General features: G+C 30.0%; 6 protein-coding genes across 10 annotated transcripts; 3 read left to right on the forward strand and 3 right to left on the reverse strand.

Annotated features, from left to right (window-relative positions):
* Positions 1 to 1,447: 1,447 nt before the first annotated feature.
* On the forward strand, positions 1,448 to 3,533 carry LOC130453436 (zinc finger protein 41-like). The gene is made up of 2 exons (XM_056793184.1): positions 1,448 to 2,282; positions 2,339 to 3,533. The coding sequence occupies exons 1-2, from the start codon at positions 1,946 to 1,948 to the stop codon at positions 2,881 to 2,883; spliced, it is 882 nt and encodes a 293-aa protein (XP_056649162.1). The 5' UTR covers positions 1,448 to 1,945; the 3' UTR covers positions 2,884 to 3,533.
* A 1,471-nt stretch (positions 3,534 to 5,004) lies between these two features.
* Positions 5,005 to 9,251, reverse strand: LOC130453437 (transmembrane 9 superfamily member 3). The gene is made up of 9 exons (XM_056793185.1): positions 9,004 to 9,251; positions 8,260 to 8,455; positions 7,846 to 8,201; positions 7,643 to 7,774; positions 7,421 to 7,587; positions 6,550 to 6,775; positions 6,283 to 6,491; positions 5,999 to 6,229; positions 5,005 to 5,936 (listed from the first exon to the last, which is right to left on the reverse strand). The coding sequence occupies exons 1-9, from the start codon at positions 9,073 to 9,075 to the stop codon at positions 5,792 to 5,794; spliced, it is 1,734 nt and encodes a 577-aa protein (XP_056649163.1). The 5' UTR covers positions 9,076 to 9,251; the 3' UTR covers positions 5,005 to 5,791.
* Positions 9,252 to 10,727: 1,476 nt separating this feature from the next.
* LOC130453441 (transcription termination factor 3, mitochondrial) lies at positions 10,728 to 12,125 on the reverse strand. Its single transcript, XM_056793194.1, has 3 exons — positions 11,350 to 12,125; positions 11,083 to 11,297; positions 10,728 to 11,028 (listed from the first exon to the last, which is right to left on the reverse strand). Exons 1-3 carry the CDS (start codon positions 11,877 to 11,879, stop codon positions 10,751 to 10,753), a joined length of 1,023 nt encoding a protein of 340 aa, XP_056649172.1. The 5' UTR covers positions 11,880 to 12,125; the 3' UTR covers positions 10,728 to 10,750.
* LOC130453440 (tether containing UBX domain for GLUT4) lies at positions 11,971 to 14,400 on the forward strand. Its single transcript, XM_056793193.1, has 5 exons — positions 11,971 to 12,398; positions 12,455 to 13,279; positions 13,401 to 13,758; positions 13,816 to 13,996; positions 14,103 to 14,400. Exons 1-5 carry the CDS (start codon positions 12,315 to 12,317, stop codon positions 14,278 to 14,280), a joined length of 1,626 nt encoding a protein of 541 aa, XP_056649171.1. The 5' UTR covers positions 11,971 to 12,314; the 3' UTR covers positions 14,281 to 14,400.
* Positions 14,401 to 15,850: 1,450 nt separating this feature from the next.
* LOC130453439 (protein ecdysoneless) lies at positions 15,851 to 19,387 on the reverse strand. The gene is made up of 3 exons (XM_056793192.1): positions 18,951 to 19,387; positions 18,689 to 18,894; positions 15,851 to 18,618 (listed from the first exon to the last, which is right to left on the reverse strand). Exons 1-3 carry the CDS (start codon positions 19,192 to 19,194, stop codon positions 17,170 to 17,172), a joined length of 1,899 nt encoding a protein of 632 aa, XP_056649170.1. The 5' UTR covers positions 19,195 to 19,387; the 3' UTR covers positions 15,851 to 17,169.
* Positions 19,388 to 19,400: 13 nt separating this feature from the next.
* Positions 19,401 to 24,981, forward strand: LOC130453438 (histone-lysine N-methyltransferase E(z)). Of its 5 annotated transcripts, XM_056793190.1 has the most exons (12): positions 19,401 to 19,486; positions 19,549 to 19,902; positions 19,962 to 20,421; positions 20,476 to 20,636; positions 22,062 to 22,162; positions 22,219 to 22,447; positions 22,503 to 22,684; positions 23,777 to 24,038; positions 24,094 to 24,264; positions 24,327 to 24,509; positions 24,564 to 24,729; positions 24,784 to 24,981. In XM_056793190.1, exons 2-12 carry the CDS (start codon positions 19,650 to 19,652, stop codon positions 24,842 to 24,844), a joined length of 2,229 nt encoding a protein of 742 aa, XP_056649168.1. In that variant the 5' UTR covers positions 19,401 to 19,486; positions 19,549 to 19,649; the 3' UTR covers positions 24,845 to 24,981. The 5 variants fall into 5 exon arrangements, with proteins under 5 accessions (XP_056649168.1, XP_056649167.1, XP_056649164.1 ...); XM_056793189.1 differs by having other exon boundaries at positions 19,409 to 19,902; XM_056793187.1 differs by having other exon boundaries at positions 19,422 to 19,486; positions 24,327 to 24,981.
* The last annotated feature ends 186 nt before the right edge of the window (positions 24,982 to 25,167 follow it).

Here is a 25,167-nt window from a genome sequence, read left to right on the forward strand (position 1 = left end):
TCTATTTACCCCTTCAATAAATTAATTTACGAAGTGTTGAAAACTCCAGTAAGTATGAGGAAATTCGAAAGCCAAAGAAAGATTTTTTTGAAAATGATAAGGAATTATTTTTTGTACGACTTGACATTTTTTGCATTTCTATTAATTGAATAAACGACTTTTTTCACTACAGAATAATTCTCAAAATATGAAATATTTTTTGAAAAATTTCATTTGAGCTAAAATATTAATTGATTATTCATTATAAAAAATTGCATTTATTAGAATAATAATTGATAGTAAAGTTACTTCCAACATAAATTCCCAAAGATGTTCCACATTGCTGCTGGTCAGAAACGTTTGATATTTCTTGCATAGTTAATTCCACAATTTTATAAGTTATTCCAATTTGTTAGGAAGAAGATGGAAAATTTTGTTATTTAAACTATCTTCTACATATGCTTTTCTGCTCCGGATGTAGATTTCCAGCCACCATGAGGCGTTATGGATATAATGTTGCCCCCCTACATTGACCAGAAGAGTTATAGAGCTTCTCCTCAAACAATGTTCCTCTTATACATGACTTTTTTCAAGGCATTTTGCGATAAAGCTGGGAATTGATTATATCTGTACCTTATATAGTAAATTTGTTTTGTTACCAGCATCAGAATAAATTTATTGATATCCCTTGATTAAATTTTCCCAGGTATCCGACGTTTTTGTTCTCAATGAGCGGGACCATATTTTCCTCAACATTCAATGTACTTTTCAACATTGAGTAGGCAGACACTCCGAAACATAGGAATTCTTAAGATTGTTTTATTTTTCCTCAAACTAGCATAATTTTCAGAAACCTTTTTTATATGTTTCTTGTCGCACTATTCACGAAAATGGTTTTCTCTTGTACTAAATTGGATTTAGCCGGTTACATATTAGGTACTATTTGCTTCCTTAAATATATCTGATGGTGTATCACAATCATAATCAACATCCATCTACTTGAAAATAACTTGCCTGCCAACAAACCGTTTCTATAGTAACGGTACAGAAAAACAGAAGACCAGTGGATGCTCTCAAATTGTAATTAGACAGGAATTCGGTTTAAAGAATATTAAGTTTATGTTTCTAAATTTTCTTGATTTTAGGTCTCTTCTGATTTAACTTAGTTTTTTTAAGACAGGTAAAAATTTTACGTTTTGACTACTTTCAGTTTATCAAAATATGTTTTAAGGAAACTAATTTTCAATCAAAACGATTTAGAAACATAAACGTACAGAGTACCGAATAAAATATTAGGGAAATTTAAAACATCTGGCAACACCGGCAGATATATTTTCCCTGATTCGTCGTCACAACCATCATATGATCAGTTTTCACACCGTTCGGGAAGTGATCCGGATCACATACAAGCGGATCAGCGGACGGGTTGTTTCGTTGGATTTTTTCTCAATTTTAAAAATTAATTGCCATTACATGGCTTTCTATTCTCTCGACAAAGAAATTTGTTATATAATACGTGGGTGCTGGTGAATCGCTGATAATTTCTCAATAATGATTATTAAAACACCTAATATCTGTTATACACGGAATGAGGATTTAACAACACAACTATAAAGCAGCAAATATCGCCCGAATATAAAGTAATAAAAATAAAAGGTTTTTGTAATTTGAGTTTTAAATTTGAGATATTGGAACTCAAATGCGACGTTCGGAAATTCTAATTAAAATCTCGTTTTAAGTTAGGATCTGTAATCCGCTGATAGTTAATTTAACTGATCCACAATGATAGTTTCCGTAAAGGTCTGTAGTATGACGTACGCAACAAGTATTTGGCTCTACACCGAGTTTTTTGTCATTTTATAGATAAATATTATTGGAAACAAAAATTTTAACATTCGAAATTCAGTTGAATAGTCGCTAACCTATATTTGTTACTCTATATTTGATCTTCATATAAACAGATGAAATGCCGAAGACAAGATCAGATATACAAGAACAAATGTCGAGGGACACAAGGATAGTAAACAATCTGACAAAAAGTATATGTACCGAAAAATCGGATAATAATATAGTAGATATTAAAAAAGAAAACATCGATAATTTAGGTACAATTTCTAACCAATATATAGAGCAAACAACAAAACGAAAGATTAAAGATAAAACTACCAAAGATAAACAAAGTACGAAAAAAGATAGAAATGTAAACACTTTAAAATTTGATCCAGTAATTATTAAAGTTAATGATAAGGAAGTTATGTCTATTCCAGAATATCCTGATATAAGACTTAAAGTTGTTAAAGGGGGTAAGGTCAATGTCAACAAATACTGTTATTAGAATTTAAAGTTGAGTTGTTTTTAGGTAAACATCCTTATATGTGTCCAAAGTGTGATGCTGGATTCTGGACCAAAAGTGCTTACAAAGCCCACAGTCCAATACACGTTCTCAAAAAGACCAAACAACCAGTCAAAAAGTTCCGTTGTGATATTTGTGCAAAAGAGTTTAGCAAACTTTGTGATGTGGAAAGACATACCCGTGTCCATACTGGAGAAAAACCATGTATATGTAATATTTGTAACAAAAGATTCCAAGTACTACATAATCTTAACAAACATTTGTTAACACATGTACACATAAAACCATTTTACTGTGAGATCTGCAACAAACAGTTTTCAAGAAATGACATACTCCGAAGGCACCTTCTAACTCATTCAGTAGATAAACCATTCAAGTGTTCTGTATGTCTTAGAGGTTTTATAAGGCATGAGCAATTGCTACAGCACATGAAACAAAAACATTTCAGTATTCCAGTTGATTTAAGAGAACAATTTGTCACTGAAAAGGATATAAGTAATAGCAATTTATCTGATGTTGAAATAAAGGAGGGGATTAAAATAGAGGTCTAGGAAAGTGGTAGATCCCATTCAGTTTTTAATTATGTAGTTATTGAACAATGATCCACAGTTTTAGATGGTGCTTTGTTGTGAACTTCCAAAAGAAAGTTTCGAGTGTTTTTCTGTCTTTGAATGAGTATTAAATCATGTTTTTATATATTAAGTGGACACCATTGGGCATCAAATAAAGTAATAGAAAAGAGAATTGGATTTTTTCGTCAAGAGTTTGTTGTTTATCTACTCTTTTACTTGCAACTACCAAATGTTCTAATTACAGTTAAAATTTGGGGATATTAGAATAATAATGGATTATTAAAGATATGTTTCATTTTATATAATGCTTATATAATAAATATTAGAAACGTGCCAAATTTTTAACAACAGAAGAGTGTTATTATACAGTGTGAACCATCCGAACCTAACCAATTCAAACTAATTTTAAGAAAGTTTTATCTTTATCTAAATGTATTGAATAGTTTTGTTTTTCCATGATTTCTGACAATCCAAATATTTGTATGGTCATATTTTTGATGTAGAATAAAATTTAGTACAAAAATGAACACTGCTTTATGTGTATATTTATAAGTACCAAATCACATTGGGTGATGACTCATAAATTTTGAAAGTGTGATTTTTTATGTAAATAAACTTATATTAAGAAATCTCTTGTTTAAATTTCAATTCATTTCCCAAATACGTTGCTATTTGCATTTATCTATCTATCTTGAAATCTAGGTATAATTTCAATATTTAAATTGTCAGCTGTTTCCATAATTCCAGTCTAAAGGTCTAGACTGGTTCTGTAGATAAATCTTACTTTGTAACTAGTATATGCTCATCAACTTGTGGCCCAGATTAATTTTGGAGAATGTGTCCAGTTCAACTTCCTCTTCAGGTACATACACAGATATTTGACTGCGTCACCTTGTAAGACTTCTTTACTGTTCAGTTTTACAGGCGTACATGTTTTCTTATGTGTTGCAAATTACCGTATTTCACCAGTGCTGGTAAGTTCCGTTTTAGTTTACATAGGAGACCTTTATGTCAGACTTAGTCAAAAGCGTTATTAATGTTCAATAATACTGGAGAGCAATATTTCTTTTTCAAAGTTTTCATTGTTTTTTTTTCACAACTCTACGCACTAGTTGAATATTTGAATCCAAATATTCATTTATATTTAAATTTTCAGGGTTTTTTGTCTGTAAAATCATTGTTATTTCTACTAATTTCCAATTTGATGGGTAGTTAAACAGATGCGTTAGAAATAGAAAACCCTTTTCTGGAAGCTGCCGATGAAGTTCCCCTCTAATAAGGTCGAATCTTGGAACTTTTTTGAGATCAATTTTGTGTTGTTGACATTCTTGACTTGGTTTCTTATGAATCTCTCTGGCAGTTCCAGCTGATCAAGTACAGATATAACTGCTTCTTAATCTCATTTCAGATATTTCCCCCCTTAAACACATTTTTCAAGTTTGTATGTTGCAAGAGGTTGTGCTTTTTCTAAAGAGCTCTTAGCCCACTTTCCTATGCCAATAGGACCTTCCTAAGATGTTTGTGGCCTTCCAAATATTCTGTAAGTGATTAAATTATGTCACCATCTTCTCCATCCTATACAGGGTTCTTTTGTAATGTAAAAGAAGTGAAAAACAAAAATATCAACAGAATTACTACAAGAACACCTTTCGGAAGTATAAAAATCCAAAATGTTTTGAAAGTATTGATTTCCAGTGAAACTACTAATCTAACATATGATTTCCATTCCATAGAATTCTATTAAATAGAGGAAGCTTCAAGCACTACAAAATAAGTGTGTGATTACGCGATTAAAGTAGATTAATGATTTTTATAATTATTAAGCTGGGTTTACACTATATAGCTGAGCTATATATAGCTCCGTTAGCTACATATAGCTCTGATATAAGTAAATGCCATTTCGTAGAGCAAAGCTACATATAGCTTAAGAGAAACCAGAGTGTCCCCTGCTAGATGCCGAAGAAGGTAGTTCTTGAAACAGCCGCTGCTACGGTGATATTTTCAACAGATAAAATAGGCTAGAATTTGTTATGTTGCAGATTTCCTTGCTATATTAATTAAAATTGCATTTTTAGGTTTGTAAGAATTTTTTGTAGGTTAAAATGAGACAAAATGTATTTTTATTCTATTTTTATATTAAATTATTTTCACAATTAACCAAAATAATAACTTCATATAAATCACATCAAAAATGACCAAATTATTGGCTATTAGCTTATTTTGACTGGCCCAACTAAAAAATTTTAAAAAATCATAAATACTTGGAATATATACAGGGAATAAAAACTATACCGAAAATTAAAGTATTTTTATGTTTACATAATCACACAATAAAAAAAAACAAATGATTTGAGAGTTTCAAAGATGCTGACAGCAGAATCAACACAAGAAATCGACTAAATAAAGTTTCCATTTTCCATAACTTCACCTAACCTCAATCTAATAAACATCTGATATACGTCAAAATGGTGGCCGTAGGGTAAACAATCGATTTTCTACTATCTACCCGTGTTAACTTCTATTTATAACCTTATCTATGCACATCACTGCATGATTGAAAAAAAAATCAACAAATCCAGATTTTCGAAAGGATGTTTCGTACTTTATCTTTAACCATTTTGCGATAAAACTGTAAATAATAAGGTCGAAAATCCAATAAATCACACAGAAACTTATGATGAAAGTATTTGTTTACCCAAAGGCGGCCATTTTTAAATGAATATCAGCTGATTTTGACAATTCGTTAAATTGCTCAAAATATTAAAACGCCATCTACTGTCAATTTTAAAGAACATTTTTTGTAAAAAAAAAATTTAAAATTAACGTGAAAGACTCTTTAATTCTTCAACGAATAAACGCACCTATTTACATATTTGTCACAACAACATCAGTCAATTTTAACAGTCGAATATATTTTTCTTACAAATATACTCGTACCGATATAACCGACAGTTCCGCACATTATACCGAGCGCACCGCTAAATAGAGCCATGTAACCGAAATAGAAAGTCGTCTGGAACAAACCGTACATCCTAAAACAAAAATAAAAAATTAATAACCATTATAGGAATTAGAAAAAGTTAGAAAAACTTACTTTGTCTTGAAAAAGAAATAATAGATTGCGTACACATAGACGTATATTGAAGTTGAAGCTGCAGCTAAGAATGAAGTCCATTGCCAACGATAGTCTTCGGCATTCAATAGAAAGTAAGTGCATACGATTGTAACACATACAGTAACGATAATCAAGATTATAAATACCAACAACATAAAACCATAAACATAATAAATTTTATACGCCCAAAACGATGTGAATATAAAGTACCTGTAAATAAACATTAATTATTATTAAATATAATTTAACAAATGGAAACTTACATTTCAATGAAAATACTGGCAAACGGTAAAACTCCTCCTAATAAGATAATCACTCCTGGTTCCATAAACCATTTTTTCTCTGGAATAGGTCTCGGTACCGCATTAATACGACAGGGATAATCAGGTTGACCTGCCAGATTTCTACCTAGGACTGTACCAAATAGTGTAAGTGGTAGAATCAAGAACAAACAGATACACGTTACAGCCACCTGTATAAAGAAAATAATTTAAGAATCTTTTTTTAATAATAATAATACAAATACTTACCATAGTTCCAAAAGGTATAGCCCTTGAAGCATGATAATATATAGCTATAAAATTGATAAATAGAGCTGTACCACAAACAAATGCAGGTAGGATGAAGGCTGATACAAATAACTGTCTTATCCATGCTTTACCACCCATTCTAGCATGGAGAGATCCACCAAAGTATCCATTGATAGGTGATGTTATGGCATATACAAAGATTGACAAGGTAAGTAAAGATCCTCTCCTACAAAAAATATACAATAACATTAGATATTTACATAATAATGTGTGTTACAAGATATTTGATTAGTTAAAACTGGTTTTCTTCAAGAAAAATTCAAGTTCATCATATATTTCTCTCATTTCCTTAATTATTATATAATATATAAGTTTTATGTTGATATTGTATTGATTTTTTTTCTATAAAAAGTTTATTGTTGAAACTTTTTTGATTGATTTTGAGAATCCTATAATGAATTCTTTACAACACATTTTTCTTTATCTTTCACTTTTGTTTTAATTAAAAGCTGGTGGTGCCCAACTATATATTAAATGTTATGCCATCAAAGTATCAGTTGTATGTGGTCTGAATCTTAATACCACTTCCTGAGTCTCTATGGAAGAACAAATAATTTTTCTAATTTTGTATAAAAAAATCTAGCTTCTTTAACAAACCAGTAAAGAGTTCTAAAATTCAAGGACTGGAGCTTTCACAGGATTTTTTTTCATCATTTTCAACAAAATTTTTGATATATTTAAAAAATATATATACAAATCATACCTAAGCCAATTAGTGTCATTTTGAGAGAACATAATGTATATATTTCACCTTATTTACCTTTTGACCTATAAAATTTTCAATTATTTATGAGCATAAAAATTCACTTACTCCGTATACAGTTCTCCTAAAATAGCGAAAACTATAACACTAAAGACAACAAAAGTCAATTGATGACCAGCACCAATTAGGGCTGAAAATAATATGGAATGAGAAGCGGGACGAAAAACATCACCATGAACCTGTTTCCAACCATATTCATCTCCCAAGTCACGTTCCTGTTAAAAAAAAAAATAAATAAATCCTATTTTTAAAAATTAAATTGATATTTACCATATCGTCAATATCTTCATCTTTGCTATATCTCGCATAATCTTTTCTAAGAGTCCTCATAAGAATCATTGAAACTAAACCTACTAAGAATATTACCATCATGAAACTGTTAAAAATACTAAACCAATGAATCTGGAAATTAGGAATGAATAAATAAAAGTACAAATTTCTGTTTTTACTATATAATTAGTTTCAAAACTTACCCTGTGTTGGAAAAAGTTATGATCTAAGTACTTATCAAATCTGTCTTCAAACTTAACGTTGCTCTTCTTCCAAATAACTTCATAAGTAAATTTTAATTGAGCAGTAGGTTTCAACTCGACTTTTTCTTCGGATGTTAAATTGACATCAATAATTTGTTTACCATTATATCCTATTTCAAATTTCTTGTGCGTCCAAATGTAGTAACTGTTATCTTTCATTTCTCCTACTACTCCCCAAATAGGTAAACCATCTATGTACATTTGGTACCAGTAATGATTTTTAACGGCATATACAAACGCTTTGTATTTTTCTTCCTCTAACTGGACAGCACAGTAATCTCCTCGGGACATATTAACTAAAATTATCCAGAAATATGAGCATTAATTCTTTGTATAAATAAATCATTTACTTACTTTTGAATTCAAGTTCTATACCACTAAACTCTAGTTCAACTCCTTGTAAAGCATCACTAAGAGTTTCATGGTAATGACCAATTGTATCTTTAGAACCAACACAGAAAGGTAACGAGAAATATGCATATGTTTCTTGTCTATTATGATATGGCCCTACTGTATTCATCCATAACACAATTTCTTCATTATCTTCATACTAAAAGAAGATATATGGCATACATCTAGTCAATTGAATTATTGCATTCTTTTTACCTGAACCCACTGTTACTTTGCTTTAAATACTTAAATATTTACGGATTGTTATTATGATGGGTGTTTAGAATTACTAAAAACTTAATAAATCCTACTGTAGGAGATAAGTGTGAAAAATCTATAGTCTAAAAGAGTTTTTTAAAATAAATATAGCCACGTCGTTGGTGAAATTTGAAAGTAAACATAAAGAATTGTCCTCAAATGATAGGTTTTAATAATTAATATTCTAACAAAATATTTATTGCAGGTATTATTTATAATAAAAAACCGAGAAACACGGTATTCAGAAATTTGCTGCTTCAAAGTAAATCTATTTTCATTTTGTAACTGCACAAAGAAATCAACTCTTTTTGTTCAATACTTTTAACAGCGTATCAAATATCAATAAGAGGTAAGCAATTTTGGACTAGAATATTTATATATGATTAAGTAAATATAACACAAATTATGTTTGTTTCTTAATTAGTTTGAATAAAAAATGTGTATACTTACTATGTGATTGTGTTCATCGGTATACGCCCTGATAGCGAAGGAAAGAACGATAAGTGTACAAAGAAGTTTCATAGTTAATAATGTTTTTCATTAAATTATTGATGATTTATAAAGCACGAGGTACTTTTATTTTAGAAATCACCGGATCATGTACATATTCAACATTCTACACGTAGACAGAAAAAATATATTTATGCCAAGAACTGCGCATGAATACACTGTTCACAGATAGCGCTGAATGGAACTATTTGACAGATTTCCAAGTCTCAAAATGCAAAGAAAAAAGAAGAAGAGCTGTAATATATTTTGTCATCTACGTCTAGCATTGCCAGCTACACGTACATTACGTCTTTCCGCTCATTCGTAATAGAATAGTGGGTGACTACGAACGATTAAATTGGCCGGAGGTGGTTGATCTGAGTATTAGCCTTCTGATAAGGCCTGCCGTGCCCAGCATTTCTTGTAAACCTCCAGAATCTATCTTCTTCAAATTTGTACAAATTGGGAAAATAAAAGGTCTCTTTATACTGAACAAGCATATTTTTCGTTACTTTAATTAAAGACAGTGACACAATTTTTAAAAATCAGACACGTTAGCTTTTAACAAAAAATGGCTCAAAAAACAACAGTGAGCCTACACAGTACCCGATTCAATATTTTAATAAATATATATTAATTTAATTTGCCTGAGAATAAATGAGTAATATATTGAAAATTTATTTTTATTATACCATAAAAGTAGAAATATACGCATTGTCTGATGGTAAATGGTTATCACAACCTATGAATATTGCCAATGCAGCGTCTCCATGAATTTTGTTCTATCTTTCTTATTGTAATGGCGATGTAACCAAATACTCTTTTTATCAATTTTTATCTACTTCAACTTCTCCCTTTCACTCAAACAAATTCCGTAGATTCACTAACTTTTCATATGCAAATCTTACTGGCTAGCTTAGAGAGTAAAATGAGGTTATGTGGTACAATTCTGACTTGAGCCTAATCTTAAATTGTTTATTTAACTTTTTAAATAGTGTATTGTATCAAAAAACCTTGACCCTTATTATCAGCTGTTTACTAGTGTTCTGAAAAATATAATGAACAACGAGGTAAATATTTTATTGTATTTTATCAATAACTTTAACAATATAATATATATTGATCAATCAGAAGAATTCACCTATTTAAACAAGTATCAGTAATCAAGTTAGACTAAGGTAATATATTTTATACCCAGTTTTTAAACAAGGACTCATTTGAATTTAAGTTGGCAATTCTGTAGGTTTCTGATTGGTCAACTCGCAGCTGTATTTTTTCAGCGTTTTGAAGCTTGTCACTGCATTCTCCTAGGATAGCGCTCAAGTCAAAATTATGTCACATGACCTCATTTGACGCTCTAAATTGGCGTCGACATGGAATTGCACCTTAGTTCTACGTAATTTTCTTATCGCCTACGCTTTTTTAAAAATGGGAGTTGGCAACTTTTTCTACGTCAATACTAACATTTTTTTTAAGTATATACCTAACGTAACTGTAACGGCAAACGTCACCAGGCAAAGGGAGAGTAAAGTTTATGAATCGGCCCTAGTCAATTAGTTCTGATAGATGAAAAAAATAAGAAGTTAATCTAACGTACTAATAAGTTCAACAATATTGCGTCGTTTCGTGACTTCTTTACCACTTGTGGTGTACTGATGTATATTTGTTATATAAATAAAAATAAATTTTAAAGTATGAAAGATTATATTTACAAACTTTTTAAAAATTCATTATACATTTGCACACTAGAATTTGCAATTTCTGTACTAAAATATGCATCTGTTCCAGAAATTAAAGTTTTTAATCCAATATAATTCGGCTTTTTGGGACTATATTGATTTTTACCAAGTTTTACCAAGAACAAGTGTCTTTCCCTTAATCTCCTCTCCCTGCAAGAGAGAATTTCGGGTGTTTCAACAATTGTTTCCAAGGGTATTTTCATTTTATTGTGTAAATAGTCGAATGTCTGCAATAGTTTATACCGCCCTAAAAATAAAATTTGTGAATATACTTTTAAACATAAACAATTGGAAAATTTACCACTTTTAAATAATTGTGGCCTTCTAAGAATAATTAATTTCATTTCCTCAGGTGTAAAACCCATTTCTTCTTTTAATGAGAAAATATTACATTTAACACTATCTAAAGAAAAAGTGATAAGTCTAGGACATTTAGTTGTTAATGAACGAATTTCATTTCCAGAAAGCATAAAATTCTTTTGGTAAAATCCTAATCTGTTATCAATGTCTGCAGTACTACAAAATAAATAATTTAATGTGTCTGGAAATATGGTGACAAAAACTTTACCTGTGTGATAACCAAAAAGGATTATTTCTAATAATTCTCACAATCATTTCACTAGTAAATTTTTTATACTGTAAATAATTTATTCTAACTTTTAAATCTTCTAAATTTTCTTTGAAAATGAAAGGATTTTTTGTTATTAAATTACCAATATCCTCAATTTCTATTCCTAAATCTTTAAGAAATATAATAGTATCTTTAATATCGTCAAATTTAAGGCTTAATATCAATTTTATAGCCTCTGGTTCTTTCTCTATTACATACAATTTGGTTCCTAATTTAACTAACTCTTGTAGAATTTCAGATTTATTAACGTATACGCTTGATAAAGCTCCAGGCCTTAATATTTTTGAAATTTCTGAAATTTCCATTCTTTGCGGTTTACTTATAAGACTTTCTGTTCCAGTTAATTCAGTATCCTTATTTTTTAAAGTTTCCAAGGATGAAGCCACAGCTGCAGAATTATTCTCAGCTATTGTAGTGATATTTCTCAAAATACGTATTACGTTAAGACCTACACCCCTAGTAAACATTTTGAACTATATTGAATTTTTAAGGTTAAATTCATTATAAAATGCTCAACACGTCAAATCAGTTATTTTACCCTGTGAATATGCGCAATACGTTCAGTCAAATATAGAGTAAACTAAAATTTGATTACTTATTATTCATCAATAATATTTTTGAATTTGTAAGACCCATTTATTATTATTTTATGATTTATTCTTAATAACCAAATATTTTAAAAGTACAGAATACATTTGAGAGAATTTGAGTTCATAACTCAAAATATCAGCGAAAACTTCTTCTTTTAATAAATGGCCTCTTCAGTGTACAATCAGGCAATATATTTTCATAGATATAAGGATTATGTTCTGTTTCACAATTAAATAGGTTAAATTTAATTTTGACGTTTAATATGTAAATATAGCTGGCTCATCCAAAAAGTTTATAATAGAATTTTAAAAATGTCTGAAGCCAGTGTCTGTGTACTAGCCTTAAATGGAAGAAGACAAATAGTTAAATGTACCCCAAATACAACAATTTTACAAGTAAGATATTAGAATCCGAAAATTTAAAAAAATAATTTCAGGAATTTTTTTTTTAGATTTTGGAAGAAGTCTGTAAAAAACAAAACTTGAAATCTGATGATTATGATTTAAAACACCATAATAAAATATTGGATACTACAACAACTTTTAGATTTTCAGGATTGCCTAATAATGCACAATTAGAATTGGTTGCTGCAACTAAAACAAGATTACAGTCTGAAGTTATGCTGGCAGTAAGTTTAGAAAATGGAAACAGACTGACGGGTAATTTTAGTCCTAACGATAATCTTTTTAATATTCTTTCTAAAATATACCCAGAATGTTTAGAACAAGGAAAGAGTCCTGTAGTTATATATACAAGACGTGAAATATATGGTCAAGAACTCGCAATTGTTACTTTAAAAAGTCTAGGTTTAACAGGGGGAAGAGCAATGATTAGAGTAATTAATAAAAATCCAGAAGAATTAAAAATACAAGCCAATGTTGCTGTACCTCTACCTTCAAAACCAATAGAAGAAAAACCATATGTGAGAAAATTCCAACCGTTAGAAGAAACTCTACCAAACCACCAATCCCCAATAGTGACTAGGAGAGACAGTGGATCAGAATCAGATAGATCAGATACACCAAAAGTAGAAAAAATCCAGAAAAAACAGAATGTAGATTTGATCAAACTTGCAAGGGAGAAGAGAAAAAACAATGAAACATTAACATCACACGTAAAAGACGAAAGAAGTGTTCCAGAGAAACAAAAGAAGACTTCAAAATTGGAAAACTGCGTTTGTACCAAGAAAGAAATAGATGACCATATGGATTGTTTTGAGAAATGTAAGGAAGAGTGTAATATGGAAACAGATGAAATTAAAGATGATATTATCTTTGTAAGTATAATTTTACTCATCTTTTTCAACATCAAATGAATGTATATATATAATGATGAAAACCATATCTAACTTATTCTCTTTATCAACTTGTACCATTCAAATCATGTCATATTTTCAGTTGGGAAAGAGAAATGCCTTGTTGTTTTCCCCAGAAACAGCTTCAGCAGTACCCAGTGAAGACCTTCCTGATGATTTCTTTGATCTAACAATAGATGATGCTAAAAAGTTACTTAAGGATGTCAAGAAAGAACTTCACAACATAGAGAATAGTCCACTTTTAACATCAAATTTGAGAAATTTGGAAGAATCGAAAAAACAATTGAGAAGTTTGAGCATTTATAAGAAAACCATTATAAGGATAAAGTTTCCTGAAAGAGTTGTATTGCAAGGAACTTTTGCACCATCAGATACTATAAGGGATGTTATTGAATTCATTAGAGATTATTTGGAAAATAAATCGTTGAGATTTTATGTTTGTGAGTATTAGTAGAATTATTTAAAAAATCCAGCATTAGTATTAACTCATATTTCAGATTCAACACCACCAAAATGTATTTTAGAAGAAAGTAAGAGACTAATAGAGCTTGGATTTGTGCCAGGGGCACTAATTCATTTTGGTACTTACGAACAGGGATCAAAATACTTTCTTAGAAAAGATTTAAAAGACAAGTTTACTAGTAACTCTGTGGCAAGTTTGGCTGCTGCAAAAATTAGGTATGTTATAAATTGTATTGAGATTTATAAATACTTATTATCACATTTTCTGGAAAAACAAAATCCTTAAGTAATATAGCCAAGGAAAACAGTCTTTGTGTTTTAGGAGAGAAAATACAAGGAAATGTAATGTGATGGATGAGGATGTTGATACGTATGAAATGACAAAAGTCACACCTATGGTAGTTGTAAATGAAGGTGCAAGTACCAGCTCAGGTATTACTCATGAAAGGAAAATACCTACACCTACAGAAAATATACCAAAGTGGTTCAAGCCACTGTAAACTATTTGCTTGAATTAGGAATAAATTTGTTTGTTTCTTTTCATCATTTTGTCAAAAATGTTGTTAATTGTTCGTGTAAAACTTCAAATAAGAGAATAAATGTTAATTTTTCAGCTGGAATCTGTTTTTTTACAGGTGATTGTGTGGTAAATATCAAAAGTTGGGAAAGGAATGTTTGGACAAAATTAGACTCAGTAATCCAAATTTTGACCAAAATGGAGTAAGAAAAGCAATTTTCCGACCAAATTTGAATTTGGAAAAACAATGTTTTATTAATTAAATCTAAAAAGCTTTATTTCCACTAAGTTGAACTAATAAAAGTAATTTGTTGTCAAAATCAAACTCTTTAAAGATAATTTTTGATCAAACTTAACTGGGCAAACGATTTTTCCACTAAATTAAATCGATCAAAGGATTGTTTAACTACATTATACTCAAATAGTTGTTTTGTAAACAATTTAAACACGAATAAACAATTTTTGGCCAAATTAAACTGAGAAAACTAATTTTTAGACAAAATCGAACTGAAAGAAAATTGGCATTTTTCAATAGAAAAGCGATAATTAGATTAATTTAATCACAAAACATAATTTTTTGACAAAATTGAATTTATTATTTAATAAAAATAAATTTATGAACAAATTAAAAATTCATGTTTTGTGCCATTGTTATTTCTTACCTTTTTACAAAAGAAAATATCCAGAGTTTAAAAAAATACTTAGTTTTATATCCTGATGGAATTTATTGGGATCCTTCAGTTTAAAACTACAAAAAAAGTGCAAACAAGACTAGATTTGAATACAAACAGATAAAATTTTGTTTACAAAGATAACAGTCAAAATTTTCAACAAACTTCCCTGTTTTCCTAAATATTTTACAAATACATATTTTAATAAGCTACACATATAACTAGAGAGAAATTTGGTAAATGTTGCCAATGAAGGATTTTTTTAAAACTTGATATTTAAACAACACAACAATGTCTTGATTCTCACTTGTATATTATATGTGTTATGTAAATATAGCATAGTTTCCAATTTAAAATACTTCAAACAATATAGCAAAATATATTTATTATTATTTTAAATTTGTTTACATTAGTTCTGATAGAAAAATATACTTTTGATCGAAATCTATTTCAAGACTATAAATTTTATACTTAATATCACTAGACATGTTTATAAATGATGTCCATTTGCTATCACATGTAATAACATCATCAATAAACACAGTATAGCTTTAAACAAAATTGTTTTCAAATAAAATACCACAATTTTACTGTTTTAAACCTGCCAACTATTTAATTAAGATCATTTCCATTTCTTCTATCAAACGAAATTAAATACAGAAATATATGATTGATTGTCTTCTTCACAAGACCAACTACAGACATATATAATTGCAAAAAAGAACGATATTATACAACGGTAAGTATGAATATAATACATCATTGACTATGCAATTTTAAATCGATATAATGCTGCTAGTAAAAAGCTTTAAGAATCTCAAGCTGATTTATCAGATATGCAGATCCATAGTTCACTCTATTTCTTCGGGACATGAGAGAGAGAATTTTCTGAATATGAAGAAAGAGCTAGGATTTTGAGTCCAGATGAGACGCAAGTAAATGAAAGCATACCTTTTTTTGCACCAATGTTGATTATATTATTTTAGATACTCTGAGTAATGTGCAATTGGCAGGGTATAATGTGCATATGAAAATTTTTACCAAAATTTTAATCTATGTTTAAGGAATTTGGAAACCCGGAAAAATTTGTGATATCGACACCTCAAAAAAACCCTCTTGGACCTGGGGCTATAGCCCCCCCCAAGCCCCTAGCTTAATCCGGCTCTGAAACAAATTGAAAAATCTTGCCAATAAACTAGTCGGCAATTATCTTGGCAATTTGGAATAAACATTAGGAAACAAATGTATCAATTTACATTATCAACTTCAAAGATTCGTAAGCAAATACAGAAGATGTACAAAATATATGCAATGTATTGAATTCACTTAGCTGTTGAGATGTTTACCCAAATGTTGAAGTTGCTTCAAGTGTTTTTTTGAGTATTCTGGCTACGAATTGTTCAGGAGAAATATCTTTTTCTACTTTGAAAAGAGCAAAAATCTATATTTACGTGCACGTATGGTTCAAGGTAGACTTAATGAGTTACTGTCTATTGAAACTCAACTGTCCAAGAATTTGATTATGATGATATAATTGATATTTTTACATGGACCACAGATAGGAAAAAAGAAATTTTAAAATTGATTAATACTTAAATTTGTTTAATATTAATTATATTATAACGAAATAAAGTTATTTTAAATAAAAACATTGCAACAAAATTAATAAAATTCATTTTTTAACATCAAGGGCGGCGCGATAAACAGAGCCTAGAGCCGCATCAAATCTAATTTCATTGCTGGATCTCCTCCATTTATAGTTCAATACATTGGCAACATTTAAGAACCTCCGGAATACATTACACATAATCTCTTATAAAAAGTACAGATTACAACTATACTAAATGGTAATATTAGTGCCCGGCAAAAAATCTACCAATAAAAAATTAAACTTATAAAAAACACACATCTTGGTATTCTATATGGCAACCTTGATAAAATCCCGAGTTAATTTTGCAGATATTTGTTGAAACGACAATCCTTGATGGTATCTTCAAATTATGTATGATATAGTTCACTTTATGAATTTAAAAAAAAGTTTTGTTCATCAATTCTCACACAATTTTGCAGAAAAAGAAAAACATTATACATTTCACAAGGCACTACAAACTAAGTTTCACATTATCCAGAAATATATGGCTCATATAATCCAATACTTGTCTCATGTTGAGATAATTTGATACATTGGTAAAATTCTTTTTTCATTCAACAGTTGCATTGTCTTTGGGATCTAGATGAATTCCCATCGGTCCTAGCATGTTACTGGAAGGACCTGCCTCTCCCATCTGACTTTTATAACTCTCCAAAATATATTTCAAAGCATTGACGTTAATGTCTACAGGTTTGAAAGTCTCTATATCATCAAAACTATCTCCATTCTTTTTCTTTTCAAAGCTTTGACCAATAGTTGTACCTTCTAGTTCCTTATCCATTTCATCCATATATTTTTGTAATTTGTTTTTATCTTTTCCACTTTCATAAGTTTGATTTTTTACATAGTTGTCTTCTTCATATTCACTCATATCCGAATCTGATTCTAAATCCCAAGAATCGTCTTCAGGAATAGCAAAATTTAATATGTTTTGTAGAGCACAAGCGAATGAATTTGGGTCAAAATTAATTTTGGGATTTGCAGTTTCCTCCTTTTTAGATTCGTTAGAAAAAGATACTTTTGTTTTGTTTTTACGCCTAGGAGGTCTAACAGGAGAATCGTTTTCTGTAGGAAATTCTGCTCCATCCACATCTGATACGTGGTTCAAAAAACTGGTTAATTTTCCAGCAAAACCCGAAGCATCTGAATTATTATTAACATTAAATATCTTCTTTTGTCCGTACTTCTCTTGCAGCATCTTATCTAATTCTTCTGAGCTAATATTGAGCCAAGAATCATCATCATCTACAAGATTCATCTGATCGTCTACCCCAATATCTGAGTTCCGGCTCAAGTCTAAAATATCTTGTCCTATTGAGGAGCTGTAGTGCATGGAATCTCTGTTTTCCATATAATATTGTTTAGCTTTGTTAAGTAAATTATTATAACCCAGAGAATGTTCTAAGTACTCTTGGAAATATCCTTTATCTTTTAAACTCTTTAAATAATTCTGCCAGCCTCTATCAGAATCAACATCAGTACTTGGTTTTGCTTGTGAAGCTAAAATTTCAAAACCACAAGCAAGTTTTACTCCCAACAAATGAGATTTATAGTCGTTTGAGGTAGAAGAAGGTAAATTCCAACCTGTTCTTCTATCTGGAAGATATTTACTGTTTGTTAGCATGGCATATAAACATTTGGTAAAAACTACACTTCTTTTAACTCGATTTTCTGGAGGAAAGTATTTCATGGCTCTGCAAGCTTTTAGATCGATAGAATCTCTATTACAGAATGCTTGAACTGCTGCTGATATCAAATTCGGTTTTGCTCTTAAAACTCTAGCTACTCCTATGGGTATAAAAACTATTGCATTATGGATATTGTCTTTTAATTTCTCAGGATAACCTTCAAGCTTTGTATTTATGCTGGATTGTATCTCTGGGCAAGCTACTGTTTTTGAAGGGTCTTTTCTTATAGCAAAAATGGCTTCACTGACTTTGATCTCAGTATTACTACAATCTTGAGGTATAAGATGAATTTTACCATTATAAATGTAAACCTATAGTATAAAACAAAAAAATCAGTATTTATTATTGTCTATTGCTAATTATTGAAAAAATAGGTCTTACCCTATTTTGAGAGGTTTCTGGGTTGGCCCAATTGGGTAAATATTCAGCAGCCTCAATCAACAAAAACTCCCCATCTACATCATGCACTCTAGCAATACACTCATTCAATTCCTTTGTTAATTGTTGCAAAAGAAATACCATGAACCATTCATCTTCTATATTATCACCATAATGGGACACACCATAAAGGTGTGGTGGAAGATTTTCTGAATAAAAATTTAGTCGAATCAAGTACCAGCAAATGTAAATAATAAATATTTACCTTTTTGACCTTCGATTTCATTTAAAAAATTGGATGTCGATATTCTAATTGATAATTGGAATTCGTCTTTGTGCCACAAGTAGTTTTTCGCGTATTTATCAATGATTTTTTTTGCTTTATTTAAAATCGCTGTCAAAATTTTTTCTTGTTGTTGTTCATCATTACATTCTAAATGAGGAAATATGAAATATTCAACGAAATCGTCTTCGCGCACCGTTTCAAGTACGTTAGTCACCCCGGCCATTTCAAAATGTGAATGACTGATGTACTAAACAACAAGCACAATAAAACATGCATTAACAATAATGAAAACAACGTCTTCTCTTTTGGTGCCTTTTGCTAACTATTAATTAGCTATTTTCTCGACTTCTTCTTTTTAAAATTGGGCACACCATCGAACTACAACTACTCAACAAGAAAGAAAAATGATTGACGATACGTCAAAAACGCATATTTTTAGGTTATTTCTTTAGTGGGAGGGAACGAAGTAGTTGGGGATCGTTAGCATAATGAATGTATATTATTAGTTGTAACGGGTATTTAATATGTTTTTTTTAACCTTTGAGAGTCGGTTAATTTAAGCAATGATAATTTCTAGGTAGTTGCATTTATCTACAATTAAAAATTGTTTTAAGAAACAGTAATGTAATATTGATGATAAACCTAAATTTCAATTGAAAAGAAATATAGTTTGTGAAAATGGCTAAAGCAAAGGTTGGTATAGATTGGAAAAGGCGTGTAAAGCAAGAGTACATGAGATTAAGGCAACTTAAAAGGTACAAAAGAGCCGATGATGTTAAATTGGCTTGGAATCAAAATAGAGAGAGAATGAACGATTTTCTCAGTGAAGAACAAAAACGATGGGTTGAAAGTAAGGCATTTTGGGGTAGCACTCCAGAATTACCAACCCATTCAGCTTGCATGAAAAAAGCTGAAGTTATAGGAAATGAAGGTAAATTAAAACAACTAATTGTTTATTTGTAGAACTAATAATAAATTTTCTAATTTAAGGCGATATTCAAGTGGTTTCAATAAAAATTATGAATGCTGTAACTCCTATTCCAACAATGTACACATGGGCTCCAATCCAACAGAACTTTATGGTGGAAGACGAGACTGTTTTACATAATATACCATACATGGGAGATGAAATTTTAGATCAAGATGGCACTTTTATCGAAGAATTAATCAAAAATTATGATGGAAAAGTCCATGGTGATCGAGAGTCAGGCTTCATAGACGATGAACTTTTTGTCGAATTGGTACATGCTTTAATGAATTACCAAGAAAAGGATAGTAAAACAGACAAAAAGAAGGATGAAAAAGACAAAGAAAAAGATAAGAAAGATAAGTTAGGAGAAGAGACTAAAGATAAGAAGAAAGATGATATGGATTTTCCAAATTTTGTTATTTTTCAATCTATTTCCTCACAATTCCCCGACAAAGGTGGCCCTGAAGAATTAAGAGACAAGTAAATATTTCTTCTAAGTGAATTATTTGCTTTTATTCTTTTATTCTTCTATAGATATGTGGAACTGACTGAAAGAACTGATCCAAATGCACCTCCAGAATGTACACCCAACATTGATGGGCCTAATGCTGCTTCCGTACCTAGAGAACAAACTCTGCATTCATTCCATACTTTGTTCTGTAGAAGATGCTTCAAATACGACTGTTTCTTACATAGTAAGCATTCGTTTTAATAACAATTATTGAATTGAAATCTATGATGTTTAAAATAGATTTTAAATTCTAAATATTTTACCATGTATCTTCCTTTATTATTTTGATTGTTTTAAAATTCATTTTTAACTGTTGAAGAGGTTTATTGCTTTTATGCTGCCACGTACTTAGGACAGCAAGGTAAAGGTAATAGGTAGAAATCATGTTTCACTTCATTTACCAATACCATAGGTTAAAGACTTTTTAGATACACACTGTTAAGGGAGATTTAGTGAAAACATTATCTAGTACAAAAAAAATAATAAATGGTTCTAGCATCCATGATGTAAAAATATTCAAATTTCAAACCAGTTTGTTTATTTGTAAAGTTTTGAAATTTCTTGTTCTGTTGATTTTTCTTTCAAAGTCCATTATTCAAATTATTAAAAAAATGAAGTAGAATGACCTAAAAACAATAATAAACTGAACAATGGGAGATTACAGCTAGATTTTTCACATTTTATATTAAAAATAATTGAATATCACAATAATAATAAATAAGTCTTTAATGGTGTTATATTGTACAAAATACAATTAACAAAGTATACAACTTTGGTAAAGTAAAAGTCTTACTTCCACAGGGAAGAAAAATGGATTTGTAGCAGGTACTACCTCATACTCAATCCTTCTTCAATACATTGATGTGATACAATGTTGATACACAAGAAGGGTCCATTGCAGAGTGATCTATGTGGTATTTTGTGTTAGTGCGAATTTATAAAAAAACATGGTTACAACCGGTTTCATAATACATTTAAAGCCTCCTTTGAATGTATTATGAAATGTTGCACTTTAGCATATTAAAGTTTCTTTTAGCGGGCAAACGTCAAATGCAAACAATTTATTTCGCAGTTTGCCAATAAATAAATCTTCTTTGTGTCCTTTTTAAAGCATAAAATTGGGACTCGAAGTCTTTCTATAATTCTGTCATTGCTGTTTTGTCTCTGGCAATTACCTTAATTTCTTCTGAAATTTTCTTTATGGTGAAATTACCTCAGTTTTTAGTTAGCCCAATCTCAATTCAATTCATTGTTCTTTTAGAAATATATAGAAGGATTATCAGTGGCAGTTGATTAATGTTATGTGGCTGTGTATCTAGGGAATCTTTAATCTTGAGGTTATTCATGTAAAGGATATAAATAAAATAATTCAGAAAATGTAATTTCATTTCATTTAAAATAAGAATTTTTTAATAACTACAGAGAAATTAGTACCAAGAGGCAGTTGGGGGCAATAAATGGTTTCGTTCTTTAATCAAATAGTTTTAAATTTCTGCTACTTTTAATGAAACTAGTATAAACCAATATAATAAATCTTGTCTCCAATTGCTTTTTTCATCAAACTCTAATTTTATGGATGTGATATTTATTATTTTAATTTAAAAATAAGGACTGCAAGCTTGTCATCCTGGACCTAACTTACAAAAAAGACGAGGTCCTGATTTAAAACCTTTCACTGAACCATGTGGAGCTGACTGCTGCTTATTATTGGTAAATTTTTCAATTATAATGTTTATAACAAATCCTCTAATTGAATAATTTTTAAGGATGTTGTAAAAGAAACGATGGCTGCCAAAGCTAAACTAGAAGAAGAATCTGAAAAAGAGAAGGAAAAAGAAGTGAAAGCAAAAGTGTCTAAAACAGCTGGAGAAACCTCTAATGAATTAAAAACAAACTGCGTCGGCACTAATCCGAGAAAAATATGCAAACAACAAAGTGTGGATTCTGGAAATGAAGCTAGTTCAGAAGATAGTAACGATAGTAATAAATACAAAGGTAATAAATTGATATAAAGATAAAGTTAAGGTATGATAGCTTCCTGTATTTTTAGATAATGATAATTCAGATCCCGTTTCCACTACGACATCCTTCAGTTTGTTAGGGTTGATGGGAGCTAATGATCATAAAGAATGGACTGGTTCCGATGAAAGTCTCTTTAGAGTTCTTCATAAGGTTTTCCTCAATAATTATTGTGCCATTGCTCAAATTATGCTAACCAAGACCTGCCAACAAGTGAGTAAAAAAATATTTGATTGCTTTTATAATTTAGTAATTTAATTATTCACTGACAATTTAGTACAATAGTGTATCAATTGAGGTCTCCCTGTCTATTGTATATTAAAATTGCAACAATGTAATGTTATTGCAATTATAACTTCATAAATAAAAATATAAAACATTATAGTTGATGATGTACTGTAAATTCGTTGGAAAGACTCATGTAATGCTTATGAATTAATATTTAGGAATTTGGTCTTTAGTGACTTTCAGATAGATTAATTAGTTTTTTTATCAGACTGGGATTATTGGATCATAACTGGTTATTAATGAGAGATTTTGACGTGACCTTGGAAAAATAGTCCGTCATATCTGATACCAAAAAGGTCAATCACAAACAGGTTCAGATACAGTACAAAGCTGCTCACCTCTGATAGGCTCGTTTTTATCGAAAATAATTAAGTTATTGGAAAGGATTCGCCAATAGTAACAATAGAATGACTTAAGTTAGAATTTGATCAGGGAATTTACAAAATATTTGTTAGAAAAAATCCTGATTCATATATTCTTCAACGTGATACTAAAATTCAAATGAAAATATATTTTTAATGGAATTTATTGAGCTTAAAATCAGCAGCTCTACAAATAAGGGAATCAGTGGGAATTGGATTCTAAAACCAATTATCTTCATGCATGATATCTATAAACTCAAAAAAGACTGACTCCAGTGGTTCTAAATAAAGATTTATTTATAGTTAATAGGTCTGAACCTAACTATTCAAGAAAATTTTTCATTTAAATATGATTTTCGACACAAATCCTCATATTATCCATATTTGAACTTGTTCCTTAATGTTTAATGTGTTTTGATCTCACCCTACATGATTATAATAATATATAATTGTAAGTAATTTTTAGATAAAATGTCGATTTCTTCATATAGTCTTTTATATCTGGTAGTAAACTTCAGCTTTTATAGTTTTTTTTTCTAAATATATTTAGTTGATTTTATTATTACAACTTATTTTCTTTTTATAGAATTAATTGCCTCACAATTTGCAATCCTCTTATGCGTTTTGAATTAGGAATGTATTTTTCGAATTTCAGGTATATCATTTTGCTCAAAAAGAATCAGCTGATATTTCTTCGGAAGAACAGATACGTGATTATACTCCTCCTCGTAAAAAGAAGAAAAAGCATCGCTTGTGGTCAATGCACTGCCGTAAGATTCAACTAAAAAAAGACTCTAATAGTAATCACGTTTATAATTTCACTCCTTGTGATCATCCTGGACAAAACTGTGATCATAACTGCCCTTGCATCGGTGCCCAAAACTTTTGCGAGAAATTCTGTAATTGCAGTTCAGATTGTAAGAGTAAAACAATTTCCAAAATCCGACGCTATTTAATAATTTTATGTTTTAGGTCAAAATAGATTCCCTGGTTGTAGATGCAAGGCACAGTGTAACACCAAACAATGTCCTTGTTATTTGGCTGTAAGAGAATGTGATCCTGATCTTTGCCAAACTTGTGGTGCTGATCAATTTGACAATACGAAGATTACATGTAAAAATGTAAGCGTTCAGAGAGGACTACGTAAGTTAGATATCTCTCATTATTTTAGTATTATTATTATTATTGTGAAATTCTTGTTTCAGATAAACATTTGTTGATGGCTCCGTCGGATGTAGCAGGTTGGGGTATATTTTTAAAAGACAGTGCGCAGAAAAACGAATTCATCTCTGAATATTGCGGGGAAATAATTTCTCAAGATGAAGCAGATAGAAGGGGAAAAGTATACGATAAATACATGTGCAGTTTTCTTTTTAACTTGAATAATGGTAACATTGAAGAAAATTTTGGAGTTTTATTTTTGTTGACTTGTTGTGTTTCAGATTTCGTGGTGGATGCTACAAGAAAAGGAAATAAAATAAGATTTGCAAACCATTCGATCAATCCAAATTGTTATGCCAAAGTGATGATGGTTAATGGTGATCACAGAATTGGGATTTTTGCCAAAAGACCAATTCAGCCAGGAGAGGAATTATTCTTTGATTACAGGTATATTTCGTTGTTTTTTTTCAATGTAGTTGATCTTCATTTGGATTGTTTCAGATATGGACCTACTGAGCAACTGAAGTTTGTAGGAATAGAAAGAGAAATGGAATTCTTATAACCTTAAAATTTTATTTTCTACAATACTTTTATTTAGACTGGTTTTTTTTATTTCTAGAAACTTCACATTGATTTTTTAATATGTGTTTTATATTTTCTAAGTTTTAGAACTGAAATATACAATTTTTTACAAACAAAGTGTATGTTTTTTTATTTACTTTACAACTTATTTTCTTTCATTCTATTTAGGTCAATCTTGTTCCCATTTTTTCCACTGTCTTATTTCTTTTGCCACCATCCTCATTTTTTTTTGACCAGTTCCTTTATCTATTCATGTCTTCATTCTTATAAATCTACATACCAATACAGCTGTTTTGTGTTTGT

Source organism: Diorhabda sublineata, chromosome 2 (genome assembly GCF_026230105.1).
Source record: "Diorhabda sublineata isolate icDioSubl1.1 chromosome 2, icDioSubl1.1, whole genome shotgun sequence".
NCBI classification, from domain to species: Eukaryota; Metazoa; Arthropoda; class Insecta; order Coleoptera; family Chrysomelidae; genus Diorhabda; species Diorhabda sublineata.

Excerpts from the sequence above, each read along its gene's own strand:
- LOC130453441 (XM_056793194.1), bottom strand. The coding sequence starts at position 11,879 with ATGTTTACTAGGGGTGTAGGTCTTAACGTAATACGTATTTTGAGAAAT. Across the intron at positions 11,298-11,349 it reads CCTTTTTGGTTATCACACAG|TACTGCAGACATTGATAACA; the intron begins GTAAAGTTTTTG and ends TTTATTTTGTAG. Across the intron at positions 11,029-11,082 it reads GCCACAATTATTTAAAAGTG|GGCGGTATAAACTATTGCAG; the intron begins GTAAATTTTCCA and ends TTTTATTTTTAG.
- LOC130453437 (XM_056793185.1), bottom strand. The coding sequence starts at position 9,075 with ATGAAACTTCTTTGTACACTTATCGTTCTTTCCTTCGCTATCAGGGCG. Across the intron at positions 7,588-7,642 it reads ATGAAGATATTGACGATATG|GAACGTGACTTGGGAGATGA; the intron begins GTAAATATCAAT and ends TTTTTTTAACAG. Across the intron at positions 6,492-6,549 it reads CTATACCTTTTGGAACTATG|GTGGCTGTAACGTGTATCTG; the intron begins GTAAGTATTTGT and ends TTCTTTATACAG.
- LOC130453439 (XM_056793192.1), bottom strand. The coding sequence starts at position 19,194 with ATGGCCGGGGTGACTAACGTACTTGAAACGGTGCGCGAAGACGATTTC. Across the intron at positions 18,895-18,950 it reads TGAAATCGAAGGTCAAAAAG|AAAATCTTCCACCACACCTT; the intron begins GTAAATATTTAT and ends ATTTTTATTCAG. Across the intron at positions 18,619-18,688 it reads CAGAAACCTCTCAAAATAGG|GTTTACATTTATAATGGTAA; the intron begins GTAAGACCTATT and ends TTTATACTATAG.
- LOC130453440 (XM_056793193.1), top strand. The coding sequence starts at position 12,315 with ATGTCTGAAGCCAGTGTCTGTGTACTAGCCTTAAATGGAAGAAGACAA. Across the intron at positions 13,280-13,400 it reads TTAAAGATGATATTATCTTT|TTGGGAAAGAGAAATGCCTT; the intron begins GTAAGTATAATT and ends TCATATTTTCAG. Across the intron at positions 13,759-13,815 it reads ATCGTTGAGATTTTATGTTT|ATTCAACACCACCAAAATGT; the intron begins GTGAGTATTAGT and ends CTCATATTTCAG.
- LOC130453438 (XM_056793186.1), top strand. The coding sequence starts at position 19,650 with ATGGCTAAAGCAAAGGTTGGTATAGATTGGAAAAGGCGTGTAAAGCAA. Across the intron at positions 20,637-22,061 it reads ATACGACTGTTTCTTACATA|GACTGCAAGCTTGTCATCCT; the intron begins GTAAGCATTCGT and ends TTTAAAAATAAG. Across the intron at positions 22,163-22,218 it reads CTGACTGCTGCTTATTATTG|GATGTTGTAAAAGAAACGAT; the intron begins GTAAATTTTTCA and ends ATAATTTTTAAG.
- LOC130453436 (XM_056793184.1), top strand. The coding sequence starts at position 1,946 with ATGCCGAAGACAAGATCAGATATACAAGAACAAATGTCGAGGGACACA. Across the intron at positions 2,283-2,338 it reads ACTTAAAGTTGTTAAAGGGG|GTAAACATCCTTATATGTGT; the intron begins GTAAGGTCAATG and ends AGTTGTTTTTAG.